Source organism: Erithacus rubecula (genome assembly GCF_903797595.1).
Source record: "Erithacus rubecula genome assembly, chromosome: 16".
Lineage (NCBI taxonomy): Eukaryota > Metazoa > Chordata > Aves > Passeriformes > Muscicapidae > Erithacus > Erithacus rubecula.
In genome coordinates, this window is record NC_136668.1 from 17,222,068 (window position 1) to 17,244,298 (window position 22,231).

Consider the following 22,231-nt stretch of genomic DNA (forward strand, 5'->3'; position numbering starts at 1 on the left):
TGGGCAGAGGGCACTGGGCAGAGGGGGGTGGGCAGAGGGGGGTGAGCAGAGGGGGTGAGCAGCGGGCAGCGGGCAGTGGGCAGCTGGCGGTGAACAGCGGGCAGAGGGCGGCAGCGCTGCCCGGGCCGCGGAGCCGGAGAGGCGGCGACCGGCGCTGTCCGCGGTGCTGCCGCTGTCCGCGGTGCTGCCGCTGTCCGCGGTGCTGCCGCGCTGCCCGGAGCTCTCCGTGTGCGCCGGTGCTCGTGTCCTGCTGTGCTGTGCCCTGCTGTGCCAGTGTCCAGCTGTACCCAGCTGTGCCAGTGTCCAGCTGTGCCAGTGTCCAGCAGTGCCCGTGTCTGGCTGTGCCAGTGTCCAGCTGTACCCAGCTGTGCCAGTGTCCGGCTGTGCCCGGCTGTGCCCGTGTCTGGCCGTGCCCGTGTGCGGCTGTGCCCAGCTGTGCCGGTGTCCGGCAGTGCCCGGCTGTGCCCCTGTCTGGCTGTACCAGTGCCCGGCTGTGCCCAGATGTGCCGGTGTCCAGCAGTGCCCGCCTGTACCCAGCTGTGTCACTGTCCGGCTGTGCCCAGCTGTGCCGGTGTCCGGCAGTGCCCGGCGGTGCCCAGCTGTGCCCAGCTGTGCCGGTGTCCGGCAGTGCCCGGCAGTGCCCAGCTGTGCCAGTGTCCGGCTGTGCCCAGCTGTGCCCGTGTCCGGCTGTGCCCAGCTGTGCCGGTGTTCGGCAGTGCCCGGCGGTGCCCAGCTGTGTCACTGTCCAGCTATGCCCAGCTGTGCCCGTGTCCGGCTGTGCCCAGCTTTGCCGGTGTCCGGCTGTGCCCAGCTTTGCCGGTGTCCGGCTGTACCCAGCTGTGCCCGTGTCCGGCTGTGCCCAGCTTTGCCGGTGTCCGGCTGTGCCCAGCTGTGCCGGTGTCCGGCAGTGCCCGGCGGTGCCCGGCCGTGCCCGCCCGCGGCGCTGCCCGGTGCCCGAGGCGGGACACGGGCGCCCATCCCGGCCCGACTCCTTTAAGATGATGCAATCGGTATCGCCGCCCGCGCTGCCGGCCCCGCGCCGCTGAGCGGAGCGCGGAGCGCGGCGGGGCGGAGCGCGGAGCGCAGAGCGCGGCGGGGCGGCCCGCGGTGCCCGCGCTCCCTGGGGCCATGGGGGAGCCAGCGGAGCCCGGCGGTGCCTAGCGCAGGCTGCGGGCTTTCTGCAAGTCATCGGGGCCGGCGGACGCTCCCCATGAGCCCTCCCGCTCCCCCAGCCCAGCGCATCCACTCGGGAATTATTTTATTTATTATCTATCTGTGTATTTATTTATTTATTTATTTTCCTGCACCGTGCTGTATGTACTGGTTTCCTCGTCACCCTCCACGGTTAACTTCCCTGTGACTCGGTTTAACACTTGAGACCTCCGTGGATGCTGCTAAGAGCACTTCTCTTGCCTTTGCTGTCCCTTGCTGGGATCGGATTCACACTACCCGGACCCTGTGTGCCTGTATGTGTGTTCTGAGTGTCTTGACATTTCGGTTTTCTTTACAAGAGCTGTGCATTAATTGTAATCAAGGTAAGACTCCTTGTTCCCTCGTGTGCATGTCTAATTTAGATGTTTCTTTAAAGATAAAGTACACAGTTTCTTTTAAAACAGTGGAGTCGTATGTAGCCCTTTCATTGATGAATACTTGTGAAATAGAAGCGTAGAACTTGCCAAAAAAAGAGAGACCTATTTAGCAGATTAGCTTGGCTCTACAAACTGCTCCACTTTTCTCTGTTGCAGCAGCTCTGATGCTTAGAAGAGTAATTCGTGCCTTGTTTTGTTTCCCTTTTCACAGACCTGGGAATGACCATAGGCTTGGCTTGACCTTGATTTTGATGGCTTTGTTGGAAGATCTGATGATGTGATTGCATGACATGAGGTGATTGCTCTCCAGTCTCCAGCCTCCGTGGCTCAGTGTATAAACCACTTCTGCCACACTGTCACTCATGGACAATTCAGATTTTTCTTTTAAAAAAATCCAACAATCCTTTTGGCTATTTTTATTTTCTCACTTCTCCTTGCCCCTTTGTTACTCCTTAATGTTGGGAGCCTTATTCTTCCCTCTGATGTGATTGATAGTCCTGCTTCTCCACGCTGCCGATTTCCAGTTTAAACTACAATGGCTCTTAGTGGTAACTGCAGGACTTACCTTCCTGCTCGGGAGCAGGGCACGGGGCTGCACTCCTTCCCCGAGGTGGTGGAGCTCAACGTGGGCGGCCAGGTTTACTTCACTCGCCACTCCACCTTGGTTGGCACCCCCCATTCCCTGCTCTGGAAAATGTTCACCCCAAAGAGAGACACAGCCAACGATCTGGCCAAGGACTCCAAGGGAAGATTCTTCATCGACAGAGATGGTTTCCTTTTCCGCTACATTCTGGACTATCTCAGGGACAAGCAAGTGGTTCTGCCCGATCACTTCCCAGAGAAGGGAAGGCTCAAGAGGGAGGCTGAGTACTTCCAGCTCCCGGACTTGGTCAAGCTCCTGACTCCCGACGACAGCAAGCAAAGCCCCGACGATTATTGCCACAGCGACTACGAAGAGGTGTCCCAGGGCAGCGACACGAGAATATGCCCACCCTCGCTCCTGCCGCCAGACCGCAAGTGGGGATTCATCACCATCGGCTACCGCGGCTCCTGCACCATCGGCAGGGAGAGCCAAGCAGACGCCAAATTCAGGAGGGTCCCAAGGATTTTGGTTTGTGGAAGGATTTCTTTGGTCAAAGAGGTTTTTGGAGAAAGTTTGAATGAAAGCAGAGACCCGGACAGGGCTCCAGAAAGGTACACCTCCAGGTTTTATCTCAAGTTCAAGCACCTGGAGAGGGCTTTTGACATGTTGTCCGAGTGTGGATTCCACATGGTGGCCTGTAACTCCTCGGTGACGGCTTCCTTCGTCAACCAGTACACGGACGACAAGGTCTGGTCCAGCTACACCGAATACGTCTTCTACCGTGAGTACGAGCGGCGTGGGGGCAGCGGAGCCCCGAGCTGCGGCTGCTGCCGTGACCGAGCGGGCTGGGCCGGGCTCTGAGCTGGGAACACGCTCCTGTGAGAGCTGGGCTGGACTCTGAGCTGGGAACACGCTCCTGTGAGAGCTGGGCTGGGCTTTGAGCTGGGGGCACGCTCCTGTGAGAGCTGGGCTGGGCTCTGAGCTGGGAACACGCTCCTGTGAGAGCTGGGCCGGGCTCCGAGCTGGGGACAGGTTCCTGTGAGAGCTGGGCCGGGCTCCGAGCTGGGGACAGGTTCCTGTGAGAGCTGGGCTGGGTTCTGAGCTGGGGACACGCTCCTGTGAGAGCTGGGCCGGGCTCCGAGCTGGGGACAGGTTCCTGTGAGAGCTGGGCTGGGTTCTGAGCTGGGGACACGCTCCTGTGAGAGCTGGGCCGGGCTCCGAGCTGGGGAGAGGTTCCTGTGAGAGCTGGGCCGGGCTCCGAGCTGGGGACAGGTTCCTGTGAGAGCTGGGCTGGGCTCCGAGCTGGGGACAGGTTCCTGTGAGAGCTGGGCTGGGTTCTGAGCTGGGGGCACGCTCCTGTGAGAGCTGGGCTGGGTTCTGAGCTGGGGACACGCTCCTGTGAGAGCTGGGCCGGGCTCCGAGTTTATGTGAGAGCTGGGCTGGGTTCTGAGCTGGGGACACGCTCCTGTGAGAGCTGGGCTGGGTTCTGAGCTGGGGACACGCTCCTGTGAGAGCTGGGCCGGGTTCTGAGTTTGTGTGAGAGCTGGGCCGGGTTCTGAGTTTGTGTGAGAGCTGGGCCGGGCTGGGCTGGCGGGCCGGGCCGGGCTAGGTGGCAGCACAGACTGCCGAAAGCGCCGTGCCCGCAGGACGCGCCGCCTCTGGCTCTGTACATCGGCACCCCAGCGCCTCGCCCGCTCCCCGGGACGTGCGGGATGCAAACCGAGGGTGCAAACCCTGGGGAATTCATCACAGAAAACCTCCCCTGGGATTCACTTTGCAAAGGTAATAGCGGCTCGATAATCAGCAGGCGCAGGCGGCCGAGCCATCTGTCAGCAGCCCTGACACGCTTCCACGCAGGGAGGGGAAGCACAATTCCATCCCTCTGGCCGCGTTTCAGCGGGGCCTCTCGCAGGCAGCTGCTGTGCTCTGGAATGAGGGCTCAGGGCAGAGAGGGGCCCTGTTACACAAGAGAGGAGCAGTGTCCTCTGCAGAAGTGTGTGCCCTGCTCCCCGCAGTCACATCGCCCCGCTGCTCCGAGCCGCCGGCGCTCCAGGGCTCGTTAACTGCGAGTGATGGCCAGGTACGGCCTGGTTACCCATGGTAACACCGGGTAATCCGGGTCCTGGGAGTCTGGATCAGGAAATCACTCCACAGCTGCTGTGCCAAAACCTCGGAAAGGGTCGTGGGGCTCCGTGGGGCGTGAAGGATGGAACGATTGCTCCATCCATCAGCACAGCCAGCTGCTGGTGGCCTGGGGACAGAGGGACAGAAGGACAGAGAGACGGAGGGATAACACCAAGCTGCTGCCCTGGGTGTGGTGCTCACAGTGAGCAGGCTCCAGCGTGGGGAGCTGACAAAAGTTTTCCATGGGAGATGCATCAGGAAGTGAAGAGTTTGGGTGTAATTCCGTGGATTCAGCACCATCTACTCTTGTGTGGGGCTCAACAGGCAACCCTAATCTGCTTATGCAATGAAGCTTAAGTTAGCATCCTGAAAAGCCATCTGGGTTTTTGACATCTGTAGATTTACTTAAAATTAGTTTTCTAGCTGGATTTCATAGCAAAACAGTTCTAAGGTCACGGATCCGCTTATATTCCAACAGGGATGGATGATTTGTGTCATTAAGAAGCTTCTGCATGAAATTACAGAGCCTTGTACAAGTTCTAGGAGGAGAATTAATGTAGGTAAAGGAATGGATTAGAACAAATTGTAATGGCATTTATATCTAAAATAAGGAAAAAGACAAGTTCTTTATAGGCACAATGGTCTCTGCTAATTGAAGAGAGGATGAACCCAAGTTTTCCCTCAATTAAAAAACACAGACTCCTGATTTTCATATTTCTCAAATTTTTACCTTCAAGGATTGCTCACTGCTGCCACATCCCTACAGCCAGGGAGGGGCCCAAGAGGGCAGGTATCATAGAAACTTTGGTGAATGAAACTCTATAGCAGGCCACAAAATCTCTTCTCAGTTAAATCCCAATGAAGTCCCTGGAAAGATTCCTGTCCAATTCAGAGGCTTTGGATTTGGCTCTGATGGGTTTTGTGGGGTTCTGACACTGACACAGTTCCAGAGGTGGATTTTTCGGAGGGTCCCTCCCCAGGTAGAATCCAAAGCCGTGGCTGTGGTGCCACATGAGCCTTTCTTGTCCCAGCCTGAGTCCTGCCAGGTGCTGCTCCTGCCATGGAGTTCTGGCTGCAGATCTCCCCTGGCCCCACACTCAGGGCTGGCTGCAGCTGATGCACCTGACAGCAGCTCCAGAATGCACCTGGAACAAAGGAATTCCCCCTCCAAATCTCCTGAAATTATTTCATTCCAACTGCCCCAAAGCTGTTTTATCTGAAACTTTGAGGACAGATAAAATTGACATCTGGCTTTGCAGTGGAACGTGGCATCTCCTCTGCAGCTGCTTTGCCATAATTATTTATTTAGATGCTGCCAACTGTGTCTATGTAAGCATTAATCCATCAGGCTGCTGTGAGCAGGTTAATGGGCCTGAACCAGGGAGGTGTCTCACACAGCTGGGGAGGCAGAGGCAGAGCTGGTCCTTGCCGGGCTGCTCAGGAACTCCTGCTGGAGGAAATCTCCCTGGCTGGAAAAGGATGATTAGCTCCAAAGAAGGAAGAATACAGGGAGGAATGGGGCTTCAATACACCCAATACATTGTGTACTGCAAATTCCACTGGGAAGGTAAATGCCTGTGGCTGGCACAAGATAAAGAACATTTTTCATGTGCAAATCCATCTGGAAGTGGCTGAGATGGAGAGGAGGGGGTGTGAGCTGAGCAGCTCTCACAGGTACAGCGTGTGCTGCTGAGCCCTGCCCCATCAATATTGCACAGCCTGTCTCCCCCGGGGTGGGGCTGCTGGGTGGGGAGGGGTCAGTGCCAAAGGAGCCCTGGGGGTGAGCCTGGAACAGCACCCGGGGATTGCTGAGCAGAGCCCAGCCAGGGCTGGGGACACACAGGCAGCCCCAGATGTACAGCAGGGACACAGAGCCAGCCCCAAATGCACAGCAGGGACACACAGCCAGCCCCAAATGCACAGCAGGGCTTGGGGACAGCAGGGACACACAGAGCCAGCCCCAAATGCACAGCAGGGACACACACAGCCAGCCCCAAATGCACAGCAGGGCTTGGGGACAGCAGGGACACAGAGCCAGCCCCAAATGCACAGCAGGGACACAGAGCCAGCCCCAAATGCACAGTAGGGACACAGAGCCAGCCCAAAATGTACAGCAGGGACACACAGCCAGCCCCAAATGCACAGCAGGGACACACAGCCAGCCCAAAATGTACAGCAGGGCTTGGGGACAGCAGGGACACACACAGCCAGCCCAAAATGTACAGCAGGGCTTGGGAACAGCAGGGACACACACAGCCAGCCTCAAATGGCACAGCAGGGACACACACAGCCAGCCCCAAATGCACAGCAGGGCTTGGGGACAGGCTGGGATGGGCTGTAGAGCCAGCCCTGAGCAGTCCTGTGGCACACAGCTCCTGTGGGGTGGCACAGGGGAGGGGATGAGCAGCAGGAAGGAGAAATGTCAGTGCTATTCCCTGGTGCCTGTCCATTGATTCCCTGGGATAATCCTGGTGCCTGTTTTACAAGAGCATCCATTTGGGATTGCTGCAGCCAGCTGGGGCCTGTCACTGTGCATGTGTGGCTGAGCTAAAGGATCCCATTCTGATGTGCTACCACTGACTCAGAAATTCATTGTGTGGCAGCAATTTGACTCACAAAACAGAGCAGTCCTGCACAGTGACACCCACAGCTGTGCTGTCAAACGGGCAGGATGTGGGAGAGGAACATCACCCAGCCCTCTTTAAACCAGAACTGCCACATGATCCACGAGCTGCTGCTGGCTGGTTTGAAATCAGTGAAGATCAAAATGACCCCAAAGCGAGCAAAATGAAGTTTAATCCAATGAATAATGCAAGATTCCTCCCCGCTGGCAGGAGATGTTTCTGTTCCCAGGTAATTATTGCCATCATGGATGCCTCTGGCCCCTCTTGCCAAGGCAAACTCTCAGCAGGGTGATCCCCTGCAGGTGCTGGGGCTGCAGCCAGCCAGCCCTGCCAGCCTGCTCGTGGCTCAAGGACCCTGCTCTGAGCTTCTGCTCTCCCAGTTGGTCAGGGCAGCCTGAAACACCAGCAGAGCTGTTGATTGGAGTTACTCCATAGAAGAGAAATGCTGCCATTTATTGGAAACCAGTAATGTCAGATGTGATTGTCAGATCAGGCCGAGGATCTGCTGCTGAGTGAGCAGGGAAAGCAAAACTTGGTGGGAGAGTTGGTTGGACTTGGAACAAGCTATGGAGTGATGCTGAGGAACAGTGAGGGCTCTCCCTGCCCGTAGCCACTGCCTACTGTCCCCTTATCCCCCTGTCCCCCTGTCCCCCTGTCCCCCTGTCCCCCTCTCCCCCTGTCCTCCTGTCCCCCTGTCCCCCTGTCCCCCTGTCCCCCTGTCCCCCTGTTCCCCTGTCCTCCTGTCCCCTGTCCCCCTGTCCTGCTGTCCCCTTGACCCCCTGTCCTCCTGTCCCCTGTCCCCCTGTCCCCCTGTCCCCTTGTCCTCCTGTCCCCCTGTCCCCCTGTCCCCCTGTCCCCCTCTCCCCCTGTCCTCCTGTCCCCCTGTCCCCCTGTCCCCCTGTCCCCCTGTTCCCCTGTCCTCCTGTCCCCTGTCCCCCTGTCCTGCTGTCCCCTTGACCCCCTGTCCTGCTGTCCCCTTGACCCCCTGTCCTCCTGTCCCCTGTCCCCTGTCCCTCTGTGAGTCTGGGGGAGGCAGGGCAGGGCTTTGTGCCTGAGATGACCCAGCCCAGCCCAGCCCAGCCACCAGCACTGCCACAGGGCCAGCAGGGAGGGGCTGCAGGCACTTGCAGTGCTGCTGCTGCTGCTCTGTGATCCAGAAAAAGACCATAATGACTCAAGCATTAACCAAGGACAGCTGGCATTTAGGGGGTGTGCTGCTTTTGGATGAGGAGAAAGAGCAATCTAAAAATCCTATTCTGAATTTCTTATTTTCTCTATGTTATTAATAAATTCTTTATACCCTTTCAAGATTTAAACCTACCTTATTTTTGCTCCTAAATCCTACCTCAAAGAAAAATTAAGTGTAATAAAATTAACAAACCAAAACAGGGAGGGGGAAATTCCATGTGTTTGTAAGTGCAGCCCTGCTGTGGTGTGTGCCAGGACAGGTGCCCCAGCTGGGCAGGTTTGCTGGGCTGGAGCAGGTGTGTGCTGAGTGCCAGGGAGTGCCCAGGCTGGCACAGCCCTGCTGGCACTGTCACTGTCACCCTGCCCTGCCCCTCCTGCAGCTCCCTCAGCTCCCAGGGCCTGCTGTGAGAGCAGACCCAGAAAGAGAGAAGGGGTGTAAATAAGAAAACACAGCCCCAGGTTTGCCATTCAATAAATACCAGCAACATATTGTGCACACAGACAAACACTTCCTTGCAGCACGTTGGGATTTTCCTACCCAGCCATCCTGGATTTGTTTAATTTTGTAACCACAATATTTTCTCAGTTTCTCCTTTTTTTTTTTTTTTTTTCTTTTCGGCTTTTCAAGTTCAAGGCTAACGTACAATAAATATGGAGACACAAAGCAAAATCTAAATTACATCTTTGCACACAGAAGGAAGAAACCTTTTTTCTCTGAGCTTCCTTGCTCAAAATTGTATTTTTAGTGAAGGAAGAAAATAGATTAAGGTGCTTTAGGCTTGGTGAAATCACTTCAACTGTCACTGAGGTGTAATCTGCTTGTGTCCCTCGTGTCCCTCGTGTCCCTTGTGTCCCTCATGTCCTTTGTGTCCCACGTGTCCTTTCCTGGCTCACTGCAGGTCCTGCTGCTGTCCCAGCTCATGGACCTGGCTGAGCCTTCCCAGCACCTCTGGACTTTGGAGAGGGAATTTTTACCAATTTTTTTACTTCCAACCCAAACCAGGCCATGGCTCCATGGAGTGAATGTTCCTTGGAGTCCTTGTCCCTTGGCTTTGTCCCTGTACAGGGCTGAGGAAGTGAAATAGAGACTTGCCCAGCAGAGCCTGGGTGGGCTCCTTTCCTCACTTTTCCCAGAGCAGTTTGCTGAGCCAGCTGTGTGATAGTGCTTGGAGGAGAGGGAGAATTCTGATTGTTGTGCATTCCAGCAGCTGGTGCAAGCTGTGGTGAAATGTAAATTCGGTGTAAATTGACCCCTGTGACCCCCCTCCATGGACTGTCCCTCATGTCCTCCCCACCCAGGAGCTGCTCATGCATCACTTGTGTTACAGATTTCCCTGCACTGTCTCTGGACCTCCTTAGGAAGTGATTAATGATTTCCAGGAGCTCATTGATTAGCTGTTAGGGCAGCTGAAACATTCCTCTACAGAATCAAAGTGGGGAGAGCTGTGGCCATGCTGGAAATCCTGCTGTGCTGCTGGGAAGTGAGCAAACTCCCAAACTCCACATTCCAAGGAGCAGAAGGATGCTGAGCTTGGGGGAAGGTTCCTGAGCACCTGGGGGACACTCCCAGCCTGGGTCTGAGCAGGGAACAGACCCAGCACTGCCCTCCTGCCTTCAGGAGGCCTCAAAGTCAAGTTTAGAGAAAAAAAAAAAAAACCCAAAAAACACCTCTCTGCATATTTTGGAGGAGACTCATTTCAGGAGTTCAGATTGAATTTCCATCAAACTGAATCAGAGTGTATTTTTACAGCAGAATTAAATCAGGCTGAAATAGAACCCGGTGGAACATGCTGATTTTGACTGAATTTTGCACTTTGAATATTTTCAAAGCCAAAAGCTCTGAGCAAAGCTTGAGTGAGGAAAGACCACACCAGCAGAGAGCTTGGGAAGGTGTTTGTGCTCCTGCAGAGGGAATGTCCCTGGATTTCTCCCAGCTCTGAGCTTGCACTGCTGGGGCAGGTCCAGCCCTGCTCCCATGAAGGATCTGAGATGATCCCAGGGCAGGGAGGTGAAAATGGCTTATTGCAAACCTGCCCCTTGATGGTTCTATAAAAGGGGATTTTTGGGTCAGCACTTGCACCAAATCCACCAGCAGGACCCGCGATGGGGCTTCCAGAGACAGCTGGAAGGGAATTTTCTCTCATGGTGCTCAGTGTGCTGTGGTGTGGCAGGAGAGCACAGGGAAACACTGAAAATCTCAAACCCCCTTGTTCTAACGTGCCAAAATCAATAGTGAGGAATTGGAGGAGTTGCTGCTTGTTCTAAAAGTATGCTGGCTCCAGTTTTCTTTGGTTTTCTGTCCTGACCATCAGTCAGTGCAGGGAACTGGGCCTCCAGAGGCTGCCTGGTGCTTTTTCCTGTGGTTTGATGTTGCAGCATAATTGTGGGGAAAATAAATGACCTCCTGTGGAACTGCAGAGGGAATTCTGTTTCTGAATTAATGGTCCAGTGGTGGTCAGTGGTAACATAATCTTTATGCATAAATAATGCCATTTATTCTATTATGGATGCCCTTTCTTGTTGGTGCTGTGCTTGCAGGCAGAGGAGCAGCTCTGAGGAGCTGGGGGGGTGGTGGCAGGAGCAGAGCTGAGCCCAGCAGAGCTGAGCCCAGCAGAGCTGAGCAGCTCCCCAGGGCAGGGCAGGGCTGGCCCAGCTGTTGTGCAGCTGTGCCCTGTGCCTGCCCCTGCTGCTGCCTGGCTGGAGAGGCTCCTTGGCAAACCCCTGCTTGTGGCTCAGGGAAATACTGAATGTGCTTTGCTGAGCTGCAGCTGGGCTTCCCTGGGGGGTCCCTGTCACAGAAACGCTGCTGAAAACTCCTTGCAAGTCGAGTTCCTTCTGCCTCAGGGGTTTGGCTGTGACACGTGGCATCAGTGGGGCTGGAAAAGCCCAAAAGTCCCAGCTGTGCCCGATCCTCACCCTGTCCCCAGCCCAGAGCACCCAGTGCCACCTCCAGCCCTTCCTTGGGCACTCCAGGGATGGGATCCAACCCTCCCTGGGCACTTCCAATCCCTGAGCTCCCTTTCCATGGGGAAATTCCTGCTGCTGTCCCTGAGCCTGCCCTGCCCAGCCTGAGCCATTCCCTCTCCTCCCATCCCTGTTCCCTGGAGCAGAGCCCCTCCCTGGCTGTCCCCTCCTGTCAGGGATTGTGCAGAGCCAGAAATTCCCCCTGAGCCTCCTTTTCTCCTCCTGAGCCCCTCTCCAGCTCCCTCAGGGATTCTGCAGCCCCTGCCCAGCTCAATGGAGCTGCCCCAGCACAGGGACAGGCACTGCCCTGCTCCTCTTTCCCCCCAGGCTCTCTCACCCCTCTGCCAGCCCTGCACATGGTTTTTCTCAGCCGCAGCCCCTCAGACAGGTTTAGTGCCAGACCCTGAGAAGTTCCCTGGGGCTCTGTTTAACCCAGCCCAGGGGTGGCTTCACTCTCCCTGGCAGAGCCACAATTACCAGGATGTGAAACCTTTCCAGCTGGGAGAAGAGCAGTTCCCAGGTATTCTTGATTTCATTAATTTGTGAGCATTCAGGAGAACAAACCCTCCATTCTCTCAAGTCAATGCACTTGTATTACATGAGGATTAAATCATCCCCTTCCCTCAGAGCAGGGGCTGCATGGAAACCTTCCCTTCCAGAGACAAAGGAGAGTTAAATAAGGATGCTGATAAAAATGCTTTCGCTGGTAAAGACTTGATTAAAGAATCTGCTGCTTTAGAGCCCTGTAGGTGAAGGCAGAAGTCAAGAGGTGCCATTTTGTGCAGAGGGATTGAAAAGTTCCTTTCAGTTTGGTCTGTGGGAAGAGTTTTCACAAGTCAGTGACGTCTCCAGTGCTGGGGAGAGCCCAGGTTCCAATCTGGTGGAGGTCACTGGTGGGGAGGATCAAACCCTGCTCCATCTTATTTCCACGTCTAAATCTCTAAAAGACTTGAATTCACCTAGGAAACATCAGTTGTTCATTTTATACAAGTTTTCTGGTTTAAGAACCCAGACAATCTTTGCAGTGCTGGAGCTGGAGGGCCTGGAGCTGATCCATCTGCAAGTGTCAATAATTGCATCCCTCCCCTGCAGCAGCCCACGAGTCCCTGGCAGCTGCAGCAGGCAGGTGGCACTGGGGGAGGGTGGCAGATCTGCCCCAGCAGCTGAACCCGGGCACCAGGGCTGCCTGAGGCTGCTCTGCTCCCAGCCCTGGGAACGCTGCTGGGTGCTGTGCCCGGCCCAGGCAGATCCATGGGATCCACAGGAGCAGCCTTGGGGTCACAGCAAGCCTGGCTGTGAGCAGGAAGGAGCCCTGGATCCCACAGCACCCCACAGCATCCCACAGCATCCCATAGAATCCCACAGCATCCCACAGCATCCCACAGCATCCCACAGCATCCCACAGCATCCCATAGAATCCCACAGCATCCCATAGCATCCCACAGCATCCCACAGCATCCCTGACCCCACAGCATCCCACAGCATCCCATAGAATCCCACAGCATCCCTGATCCCACAGCATCCTCGATCCCACAGCATCCCACAGCATCCCTCAGCATCCCATAGAATCCCACAGCATCCCACAGCATCCCTGGCCCCACAGCATCCCACAGCATCCCATAGAATCCCACAGCATCCCACAGCATCCCATAGAATCCCACAGCATCCCACAGCATCCCATAGAATCCCACAGCATCCCACAGCATCCCTGACCCCACAGCATCCCACAGCATCCCATAGAATCCCACAGCATCCCACAGCATCCCTGATCCCACAGCATCCCACAGTATCCCATAGAATCCCACAGCATCCCACAGCATCCCTGACCCCACAGCATCCCTGATCCCACAGCATCCCACAGCATCCCTGACCCCACAGCATCCCTGATCCCACAGCATCCATAGAATCCCATAGAATCCCACAACATCCCACAGCATCCCATAGAATCCCACAGCATCCCTGATCCCACAGGAGCCCTGGATCCCACAGCATCCCACAGCATCCCACAGCATCCCATAGAATCCCACAGCATCCCATAGAATCCCACAGCATCCCACAGCATCCCACAGCATCCCACAGCATCCCACAGCATCCCTGATCCCACAGCATCCCACAGCATCCCATAGAATCCCACAGCATCCCACAGCATCCCTGATCCCACAGCATCCCACAGCATCCCATAGAATCCCACAGCCCCCCACAGCCTGGGCTCCAGCTGAGCTCAGCTTTTGCAGCTTTTGCAGCTTTTGCAGCTTTAGCCCAGGGCTGTGGCACAAACAGCACCAGGACTCCAGCCTGGAGCAGAGGAGCTTTGGGGTGACCCAGCACTGCAGGGCTGGCACTGGGGGGCTTTAAGGGCCCCTCCAGCCCAAGCCACCTGTGACCCCATGAGGCTGAAATCTGAAATCATCCCCAGATTTTCTGTGCAAGGCACCCAAGCCCAGGCAGTGAGGGCAGGCAGCCCTCCCCAGGGCCTGGGGAGCAGCCTGTGTGATGGAAATGCAGCAAAATCCAACGTTCTCCCGAGGAAAGCTAAAAACTACATGGCAGACAGTAAATAAATAATTGCAGGAAAACATTGCACATGGATTTTTTAGGGAACAGAACTTAATTAAATTTTGTGAACATGCCTACATAGTTCCATTGATCAGGAAAAAATGGGTATGGGCTGTGTCTGTAAGATTTACTTGCTTGGTTGTGCTCTGCCTTTCTTCCCTCCCTCAGCTTCATTCACTTGATATCCTGCAGTGGTGAGGGAGCACATTGCTGGTTTTCCTCAGTCAAGAAATTGATTCTGAGCAGCACAGGACATGATGTATGGTTTGTAACTCTACAATATTGCTAAGCAAAAGGAATCACTGAAGAAGGCCATGCAGATATTATATTAATTTCCATTTTAAAATGGATTTCTTCCCACTAGGACCAATAAAAAATATGCAAAGTCTTTCAACAACCTCTCTAGTAATGATTAATTAAAAGATGGGATAAATCTTGCTGGGCTAATTTAGCAAAGTAGGCTTTCCTAGACACTTTTTTGCCATTGAATCCAAACTTATACTTGATTCCACAAGGCTGATTTCCTTCTGGAAAGGCTGATCCTCATCTGGAAGGGCTAATCCCCCTCTGGAAGGGCTGATCCCCCCCTTTGGAAGGGCTGATCCCCCTCTGGAAGGGCTGATCCCCCCCTTTGGAAGGGCTGATCCCCCTTTGGAAGGGCTGATCCCCCCTTTGGAAGGGCTGATCCCCCTTTGGAAGGGCTGATCCCCCTCTGGAAGGTCCCACACCCTGCTGACTCTGCAGGGTGGCAATTGGGTGCTGCTGTGGAGCACAAATTATATTCCATGAGAACCCAGAGGATTTTTCTGTTCATATTCTGCTGTTCAGATGTCCAGCAGGGCTGTGGGGGCTCCCAGGGTGCTGCTGGTGCTCTGGGGGTTCTTCCCTCACCCTGGGCAGGAGAAGCCCCTGGTTTTTTGCCCTGGGTGGCTCCAGGTTCCCCTCCCAGTGAAGCTGCTGGGTGAGGGGGCTGCTGGCCCTGCTGCAGGATTGGGAGCTGGCATGTTGGTGAGGCGTTAAAATTCCAATGGAACAGATGGTGTCAGGATTTCAACTGATGCTTGTGAGATGCAGATGGTCCGAGGAGTGAACTTGTTCACCAGTTATTTTTGTTTTGTACAGGTTAAGAACAAATTACTCTCTGACTATTGTTGTTCCTGCTCTGCTTGTCATCTTTCCCTGGGTGTGTTTGTGTTGTGCACTCATATAAGTCTCAGAATCTCTTTTCCATGGAATGACAGGCTGAAATAGCTCAGTTTCTCCCTAATTCTAATTTCTCTCTGTGTTTTATTTACTGTTCCCATGTGCTCAGCCCAAGCTCCTCTGGTAAAATTGTCCCTGTGCCTGGGGCAGGTGGGTGCTGCAGGCTCATGGGGAGCAGCTCTGGCTCCCAGCCCTGTCCTGACTGCAACCCGAGGCAGGGCTGCACATCTGGGGCAGTGAGGATGGCAGGGCTGCACATCTGGGGCAGTGAGGATGGCAGGGCTGCACATCTGGGGGTGGGGATGGCAGGGCTGCACATCTGGGGCAGTGAGGATGGCAGGGCTGCACATCTGGGGGTGGGGATGGCAGGGCTGCACATCTGGGGCAGTGAGGATGGCAGGGCTGCACATCTGGGGGAGAGGATGGCAGGGATGCACATCTGGGGCAGTGAGGATGGCAGGGCAGGTTTCTGCTCCTGGTTGCACTGGAACAAACCCAGGTCAACCCCCTCCTGCACCAGTAAAGATATGATTACCTAACTCTTCATGAAACACAGGGTTGTATTTTTGTCATAATTTATAAGCTTGTTCAATTTTTTATAGGAAGAAAATACATGTACTGCTACAAATTATTGATGTCCACCTGAATATTTTACACCCAGCACACGGCACTAATTGTCATGCCAGGGCCCCTGTGTTTGGCACAAAGCACCTGTGTGCATTTTCCAGCCTGGAAGTGCCAGGGAGGAGCCAGGAGCTCCATTCCAGCCCCCTGGGCTGTGCTGTGCCTCTGTCCCTGCTGGGCTGGGCAGTTTGGGCCAGTTTGGGGCAGGGTGGGGCAGGGTGGGGCAGGGTGGGGCAGGGTGTGGCAGTTTGGGGCAGGGTGTGGCAGTTTGGGGCAGTTTGGGGCAGTTTGGGGCAGGGTGTGGCAGTTTGGGGCAGTTTGGGGCAGGGTGGGGCAGTTTGGGGCAGGGTGTGGCAGTTTGGGGCAGTTTTGGGCAGGGTGTGGCAGTTTGGGGCAGGGTGTGGCAGTTTGGGGCAGTTTGGGTCAGTTTGGGGCAGGGTGTGGCAGTTTGGGGCAGTTTGGGGCAGGGTGTGGCAGTTTGGGGCAGGGTAGGGCAGTTTGGGGCAGGGCAGGGCAGGGCGGGGTGGGGCAGTTTTGGGCAGGGTGTGGCAGTTTGGGGCAGTTTGGGGCAGGGTGGGGCAGGGTGGGGCAGGGTGGGGCAGGGTGGGGCAGTTTGGGGCAGGGTGTGGCAGTTTGGGGCAGTTTGGGGCAGGGTGGGGCAGTTTGGGGCGGGGCAGGGCAGGGCAGGGTGGGGCAGTTTTGGGCAGGGTGTGGCAGTTTGGGGCAGGGTGTGGCAGTTTGGGGCAGTTTGGGGCAGGGTGTGGCAGTTTGGGGCGGGGCAGGGCGGGGCTCCACCCTCCCAAACAATTCCCACCTTCCCCCTGCACACACCCCACCCTCCTGCCCGCTCCCAGCCCTGCCGTGGGATTCTTGTCCCACTCACTCTCCCACACATCTCTGCATCTCCATCTCCATCAGCTCCATCTCTGTCTCCTCCACCTCCACGCCTTGGAATCAAACCAGGTCTGAAATCAGTGCCATACATCTCCAAAAGGAACCAGGACTGAGTTCCAGGTGTCCCCTGTGCTGCTTGGTGACATGGGCCATCACCTTGGGGCCAGGGAGAATTTCCTGTGCCCAAATTTCCTCCATCTGACCCTGCCACTGCAAGGAATAATCATCAGTGTGTTTTGGTGAGTCAAGTAAATGGAATAATAAGTGGAATATCAGAGGCAGGGAAGTGTTTGCTCAGCTGGAGTGACAGCCTCAGTCCCATACTATTTTTTGTTTGCAGATGCAGCTTTTACAGACAATGTCTATAGGACAGATTAAATATTGTTTGAAAAAGTGATCAGAGATTTTGTTTGCAACTGTGCTGTAGCTCTTCCTCAAATATTGGGAGGAATTTAAATTGGTTTGTATTGATAATGGCACTGTAATGCCTTTCCTTGCTTGTACAGATCATCAGTGGTTTAATGTGCTTATTCCCAAGGGATGCAGTGACTGAAAAGAAGAGATTAAGATAAACCTTAAAGAATGTTTTGTGGGGGAAACTGTATTTCCTTTGAACAGGGTTTGTGTAAGGCCTTGGCTGGCATTGTCAGTGCTGCTGTGAGCAGTGGCAGGGCCAGCCCCTGGTGATCCCTGTGTGCCACACCCCGGGGCAGGGGGAGGATCCAGGGGATGCTCCAAGAGCCTTTCAGAGAAGGGGGCTCGGCCTGTGCCCTGTCCTGGGGCTGGAGGGGTGTGCCCACTGTCCCTGCACTGTCCCTGTGCTGTCCCTGTGTGTCCCTGTGCTGTCCCTGTGCTGTCCCTGCAGTGTCCCTGTGTGCCCCTGCTCTGTCCCTGCTCTGTCCCTGCACTGTCCCTGCACTGTCCCTGTGCTGTCCCTGTGCTGTCCCTGCTCTGTCCCTGTGCTGTCCCTGCACTGTCCCTGCACTGTCCCTGCACTGTCCCTGTGCTGTCCCTGTGCTGTCCCTGCTCTGTCCCTGCTCTGTCCCTGCACTGTCCCTGCACTGTCCCTGTGTGTCCCTGTGCTGTCCCTGCTCTGTCCCTGCTCTGTCCCTGCACTGTCCCTGCACTGTCCCTGTGCTGTCCCTGTGCTGTCCCTGCACTGTCCCTGTGTGTCCCTGTGTGTCCCTGCACTGTCCCTGCTCTGTCCCTGCACTGTCCCTGTGCTGTCCCTGCTCTGTCCCTGCTCTGTCCCTGCACTGTCCCTGCACTGTCCCTGTGTGTCCCTGTGCTGTCCCTGCTCTGTCCCTGCTCTGTCCCTGCTCTGTCCCTGCACTGTCCCTGTGCTGTCCCTGTGCTGTCCCTGTGCTGTCCCTGTGTGTCCCTGCACTGTCCCTGTGCTGTCCCTGTGCTGTCCCTGTGCTGTCCCTGCTCTGTCCCTGCACTCCAGCAGGGCTGTGAGGGAGTTGGGGCTGCAGCTCCCCAAAACTTCCCCTCCCTGCTGGAGATGCAGACAGGGGGGTCTGGGCTGTGCATCCCCTGCTCTGTGTGTGTGTCCCCTGCTCTGGGTGTGTGTCCCCTGCTCTGAGTGTCTGTCCCCTGCTCTGGGTGTGTGTCCCCTGCTCTGGGTGTGTGTCTGTCCCCTGCTCTCTGTGTGTCTGTCCCCTGCTCTCTGTGTGTGTGTCCCCTGCTCTGTGTGTCTGTCCCCTGCTCTGAGTGTCTGTCCCCTGCTCTGGGTGTGTGTCCCCTGCTCTGGGTGTGTGTCTGTCCCCTGCTCTGGGTGTCTGTCCCCTGCTCTCTGTGTGTCTGTCCCCTGCTCTGGGTGTCTGTCCCCTGCTCTCTGTGTGTCTGTCCCCTGCTCTGTGTGTCTGTCCCCTGCTCTGTGTGTCTGTCCCCTGCTCTCTGGGTGTGTGTCTGTCCCCTGCTCTGTGTGTGTGTCCCCTGCTCTCTGTGTGTCTGTCCCCTGCTCTGTGTGTCTGTCCCCTGCTCTGTGTGTCTGTCCCCTGCTCTCTGGGTGTCTGTCCCCTGCTCTCTGTGTGTCTGTCCCCTGCTCTGTGTGTCTGTCCCCTGCTCTCTGGGTGTGTGTCCCCTGCTCTCTGTGTGTCTGTCCCCTGCTCTGTGTGTCTGTCCCCTGCTCTCTGGGTGTCTGTCCCCTGCTCTCTGGGTGTGTGTCCCCTGCTCTGGCTGTGCTCAGTGCCCTGCCCTGTGTTCAGTGCCCCACTCTCAGTGGCTGGGCTGGCACTGCCAGCTCTGTCCTGCTCTGTGCCAGCTCTGGGACAGCCACTGCAGACTCACCCACCTGATAAATGCAGAGTGACACCGTTTGCCAAAAGCTGTTGGGATGTACAGCAGTCACATCTTTGCTGAGCTGTTCTGAACATGTCCACCTGGATAGAGGCTCAGACAGAGCAGGCTCTCCCTGCAGGACAGGGACACGTCCCATCTGTCCCCAGAGGAGCTGAGTCCACGTGAGGAGCCCTGGCTCAGGGCCCTTGGAGCTGAGGAAAAAGGGATGAACCTGTCTGTGGCAGCAGGACCAGCATTGCTGAGCCCATTCACCACTGGGGCTAAAATCATTTCAGTGAGAGATTTATCAGGTTTTCAGCCTCCACAGCTGAAGTCTGGCTTGGAGTGTGTTGCACACCCTGAGAACAACGTGCAAACATCTCCTGTGTCACTGTGCCCAGCCACCAGAGCTGCTCTGATTTCCACAAGGGAAGGTCTCCTTGGCTTTGAAGCTGCTGGTGACACGAAGCTGCTCTGTCACTGTGGGCAGCTGCATGGGGACAAAGCTCAGGCCAGGCTCAGGAGCAGCCCAGGAACTGGCAGTGCCATGTGGATGTGACACTGGGTTTGTTTATTGCAGTAAAAATGCCACAAAACCCCCACCAAACCAATATTTCAGCTGATCAGAACTGCTTTATTTGTCGGTTTTTATTGATGCTCTGATCTCTGGTGAGAAAATAATTGGCTTAAGCAGCAGCAGCCCATTCCATGAGAAGCCCGTGACAGCTTTGTGCAGTGACAGCAGTAGGTGACCCTGCTCTGAGTAAACAAACAAACACTCTCACTTATGTGCCAATTATGTGTTATGGAATGGAAACTCTCAAGTACCCACTTTGCTTTGCTCTGATTATTGTGCTGCCTCCCTGCATATGTCTCCCCTTGGCTAATTGCAGTTTTTAAACTCTGCATTGCCCTGGGGGCTGCTCAGAGCTCTGCAGGAGGGTGGCTGGACATATCTCAGTGTGTTTATATCGATTTTCTATGTGAACATTTAGCCCTGGCATTGGCCCAGCTGGGCAGAGCACAGTGCCAGGGCTGGGGGTTCCATCCCTGTGTGGGCCACCCAAGGGCTGGACCTGTGGGTCACTGTGAGCTCAGAATATTCTGTCATTTATCAAAGGATGATCTTCCAGCCTTACTGGGTTACAGGGCTCCAGCTGAGCCCTGCAGAGCCCCCCCAGAGCCCTGGGCAGGGGGGGCTCAGCCCCTGAGCTGCTCCTCAGCCATCCAGGGCTCCCTTAAACCACAGCTGCAGGGAGACAGATGTTAGACCCGAGTCTAACAAGGCTGGGCTGTCTCACAGAAGCAGTTTTGTTGGACTTGTACTTGTGTCTCTCATTCCCCCTCCAGTGTGAACGTTCCTCAGATAACACAGCTCACATGAAAAGACTTCTTCAAATTCTTTAAGTGCACATTAAAATGCAAATCGGCCTTCTTATTAAAGAGTTCTGCAAGTTCTCTGACAACACATTTAAATGCAAATCAGTGAAACGTAGACTCAATATTAAAATCCAAACAATTGCTTGATCCACATGCTGGATTGAAGTGGGACCACAGTGTATGTCTCCAGGAAAGCTGTGACCCTTCAGCAGCTCTGTGTGGGGCTGCCCTGGGGAGGGGCACTGAGCCCTGCTGTCACAGGGATGTCACAGAGCTGTCCCTGGGGCAGCTCCAGGCTGGGTCTGCACTGCTGCCATGCCAAAGCCCAGCTGGCATCTCCAGTGAAGCCTCCCTGAGGGAGCCAGCTCCTCTCTGGGCACAGTCTGGGTGTCACAAAGGGCAAATCCCCCAGAGGAGCCAAGGCAGAGCCCTACCTGTGCAGGTGTGGGCTCATCAATGCCCAGCAGACAGATGGGAGTGTGTGAGGAGCAGCACAGGCCATTAAAATCCCCTTCATAAGTAAGAAGCCATAGCTGGCCTTTGAATTCTCCTTCAAATGATGCAGTCTGAGGTTAAAGCTCTACCCCCAGCCAAAGTGCTGGTAATTATGTGATGGAGTTTTAGTGGGCATGGGCTGAGGCCAGTCCTGAAAGCTCAGGCTGTCAGGGGAGGCAGCTCAGTTGAGCACATCAGATCTGCTTTATTTTAAAGTGTGATAATCCATTAGCAACAACAGCCCTTAAATGTCTTTAAATCTGGATGAAGCCTTTGCTTTTCTGTGCAGGGCTGGGAGCTGCTCTGAAGAGGAGCCAAGGTGCTTTCCCAGTCCCTCCTGAACTGTCTGGGCTGTTTTGGCTCAGGCTCTCATTTGGGTGGGTGGGCAGAGCTGTGCCAGGGCAGCTCTGCTGCAGAGGGGCTGAGAGCACTGCCCACACCTCGGGAAACATTTCTGTGCTGGGCTTTCCCCTGCTCCTCCCAGACCTTCCTTTTGGGATGGGACTGTTCAGTCTGAAAATACCGTGTCTCATTTGGTGTTGGGGTGCTCCAGCAATGCGGGGTGATGTGCCCGGGGGGGGGAGCAGCCCTGGTGGCTCCCAGGCTGGTGCTGGAATCATTTACACGGTCACCTTGAGGGGACAGGGGACACTGCAGGGTCACTGCTCTCACTGCCTGGTGTGCAGCCACATCTGGGGCTTCTCCAGGAGAAAAGGGGATTCTTTTCACTCATGAATTGGAGATCCCACAAACAAGCTTTGCCAACACCGACATTTCATTTATTTGGGGTGTTGGAGGGATCTGAAGCTCTGCTTTTGTTTGGATCTTTTCTGTCATTTCATGTGCTAATCAGGGCTTTTTAACTTGGCTCTGTCACTCAAAAGCTTCTTGATGATGATGAGCAAAATTAAGCTGTTTCACTGCTGAGTGTGTATCATCAGTGAATTTTAATTTTAAAGGAAAAAAGTGAGAATTTTTCCATTTTTAAAAGTATGACTGTTTTAAAGAGGACTCATAGTGGTTTTAGTTAATCTTCTAAGTAAAATGGAATCCAAAGTACAAAATGGATCTGGTTGTTCCCTCTCCTCCACATACCATTTATTACATGAAAATAAATGTCACACCCAAGTAGATGTGAGTGATGTACCAGGACAGGGTGTAGCTGGGATTCATCACCATTTCAAAAATGGAAAGAATGGGAAATGTTTCAGCTGGTGATGTCCGTGGGTTCCTTGTCTCTGCCCCACTCTTGACTGCAAATATTTCAGTGCTGGGGAAAATTGAAGATCAGGTCACGAACTGTGAATGCAAATGAATTTGATATGTGAGTGGATGGGGGCCTTGGGGAAAAGGGGAAGATTCGCTGAGGTTGGAAAATCCCTCGCAGCCCGTCGGGGCCAGGCTGTCCCCAGCCCAGAGCTCTGAGTGCCACCTGCAGGGACTCCAGGGATGGGGACCAGCCCTCCCTGGGCCTGCGGGAGGTCGCAGAGCGAGCAGAGGAATCCAGAATTCCCCCCGAGTTTCCACAGTGCCCTGCTCTGCCCGGGGGAGGAGGAGGAGGGCTGGGGAGGCAGATCCAGGAGGGGCTGCGGGTGCTCCTGGGGCTCCTCCGATCCTGGGGGCTGAGCCGGGCTGGTTCCGTCCCCACTCGGGGTTTCTGCTCCCTCGGGAAGCAGCCAGGCAGAATTGCTGCCCCCCGTCCCCCTGGCGGGGCTGGCCGAGGT

The 22,231-nt window shown here is 55.3% G+C and overlaps 1 protein-coding gene across 1 annotated transcript in view; it reads left to right on the forward strand.

The window, feature by feature from the left end:
- Nucleotides 1–1,189: 1,189 nt before the first annotated feature.
- Nucleotides 1,190–22,231, forward strand: part of KCTD16 (potassium channel tetramerization domain containing 16) — a gene marked incomplete at its 3' end in the record, with an annotated part of 45,881 nt that continues 24,839 nt past the window's right edge. The window contains 2 exon segments of the mRNA XM_079319906.1: nucleotides 1,190–1,535; nucleotides 1,801–2,953. Of these exon segments, the coding sequence (XP_079176032.1) occupies nucleotides 2,125–2,953 (829 nt within the window). The 5' untranslated portion in view covers nucleotides 1,190–1,535; nucleotides 1,801–2,124.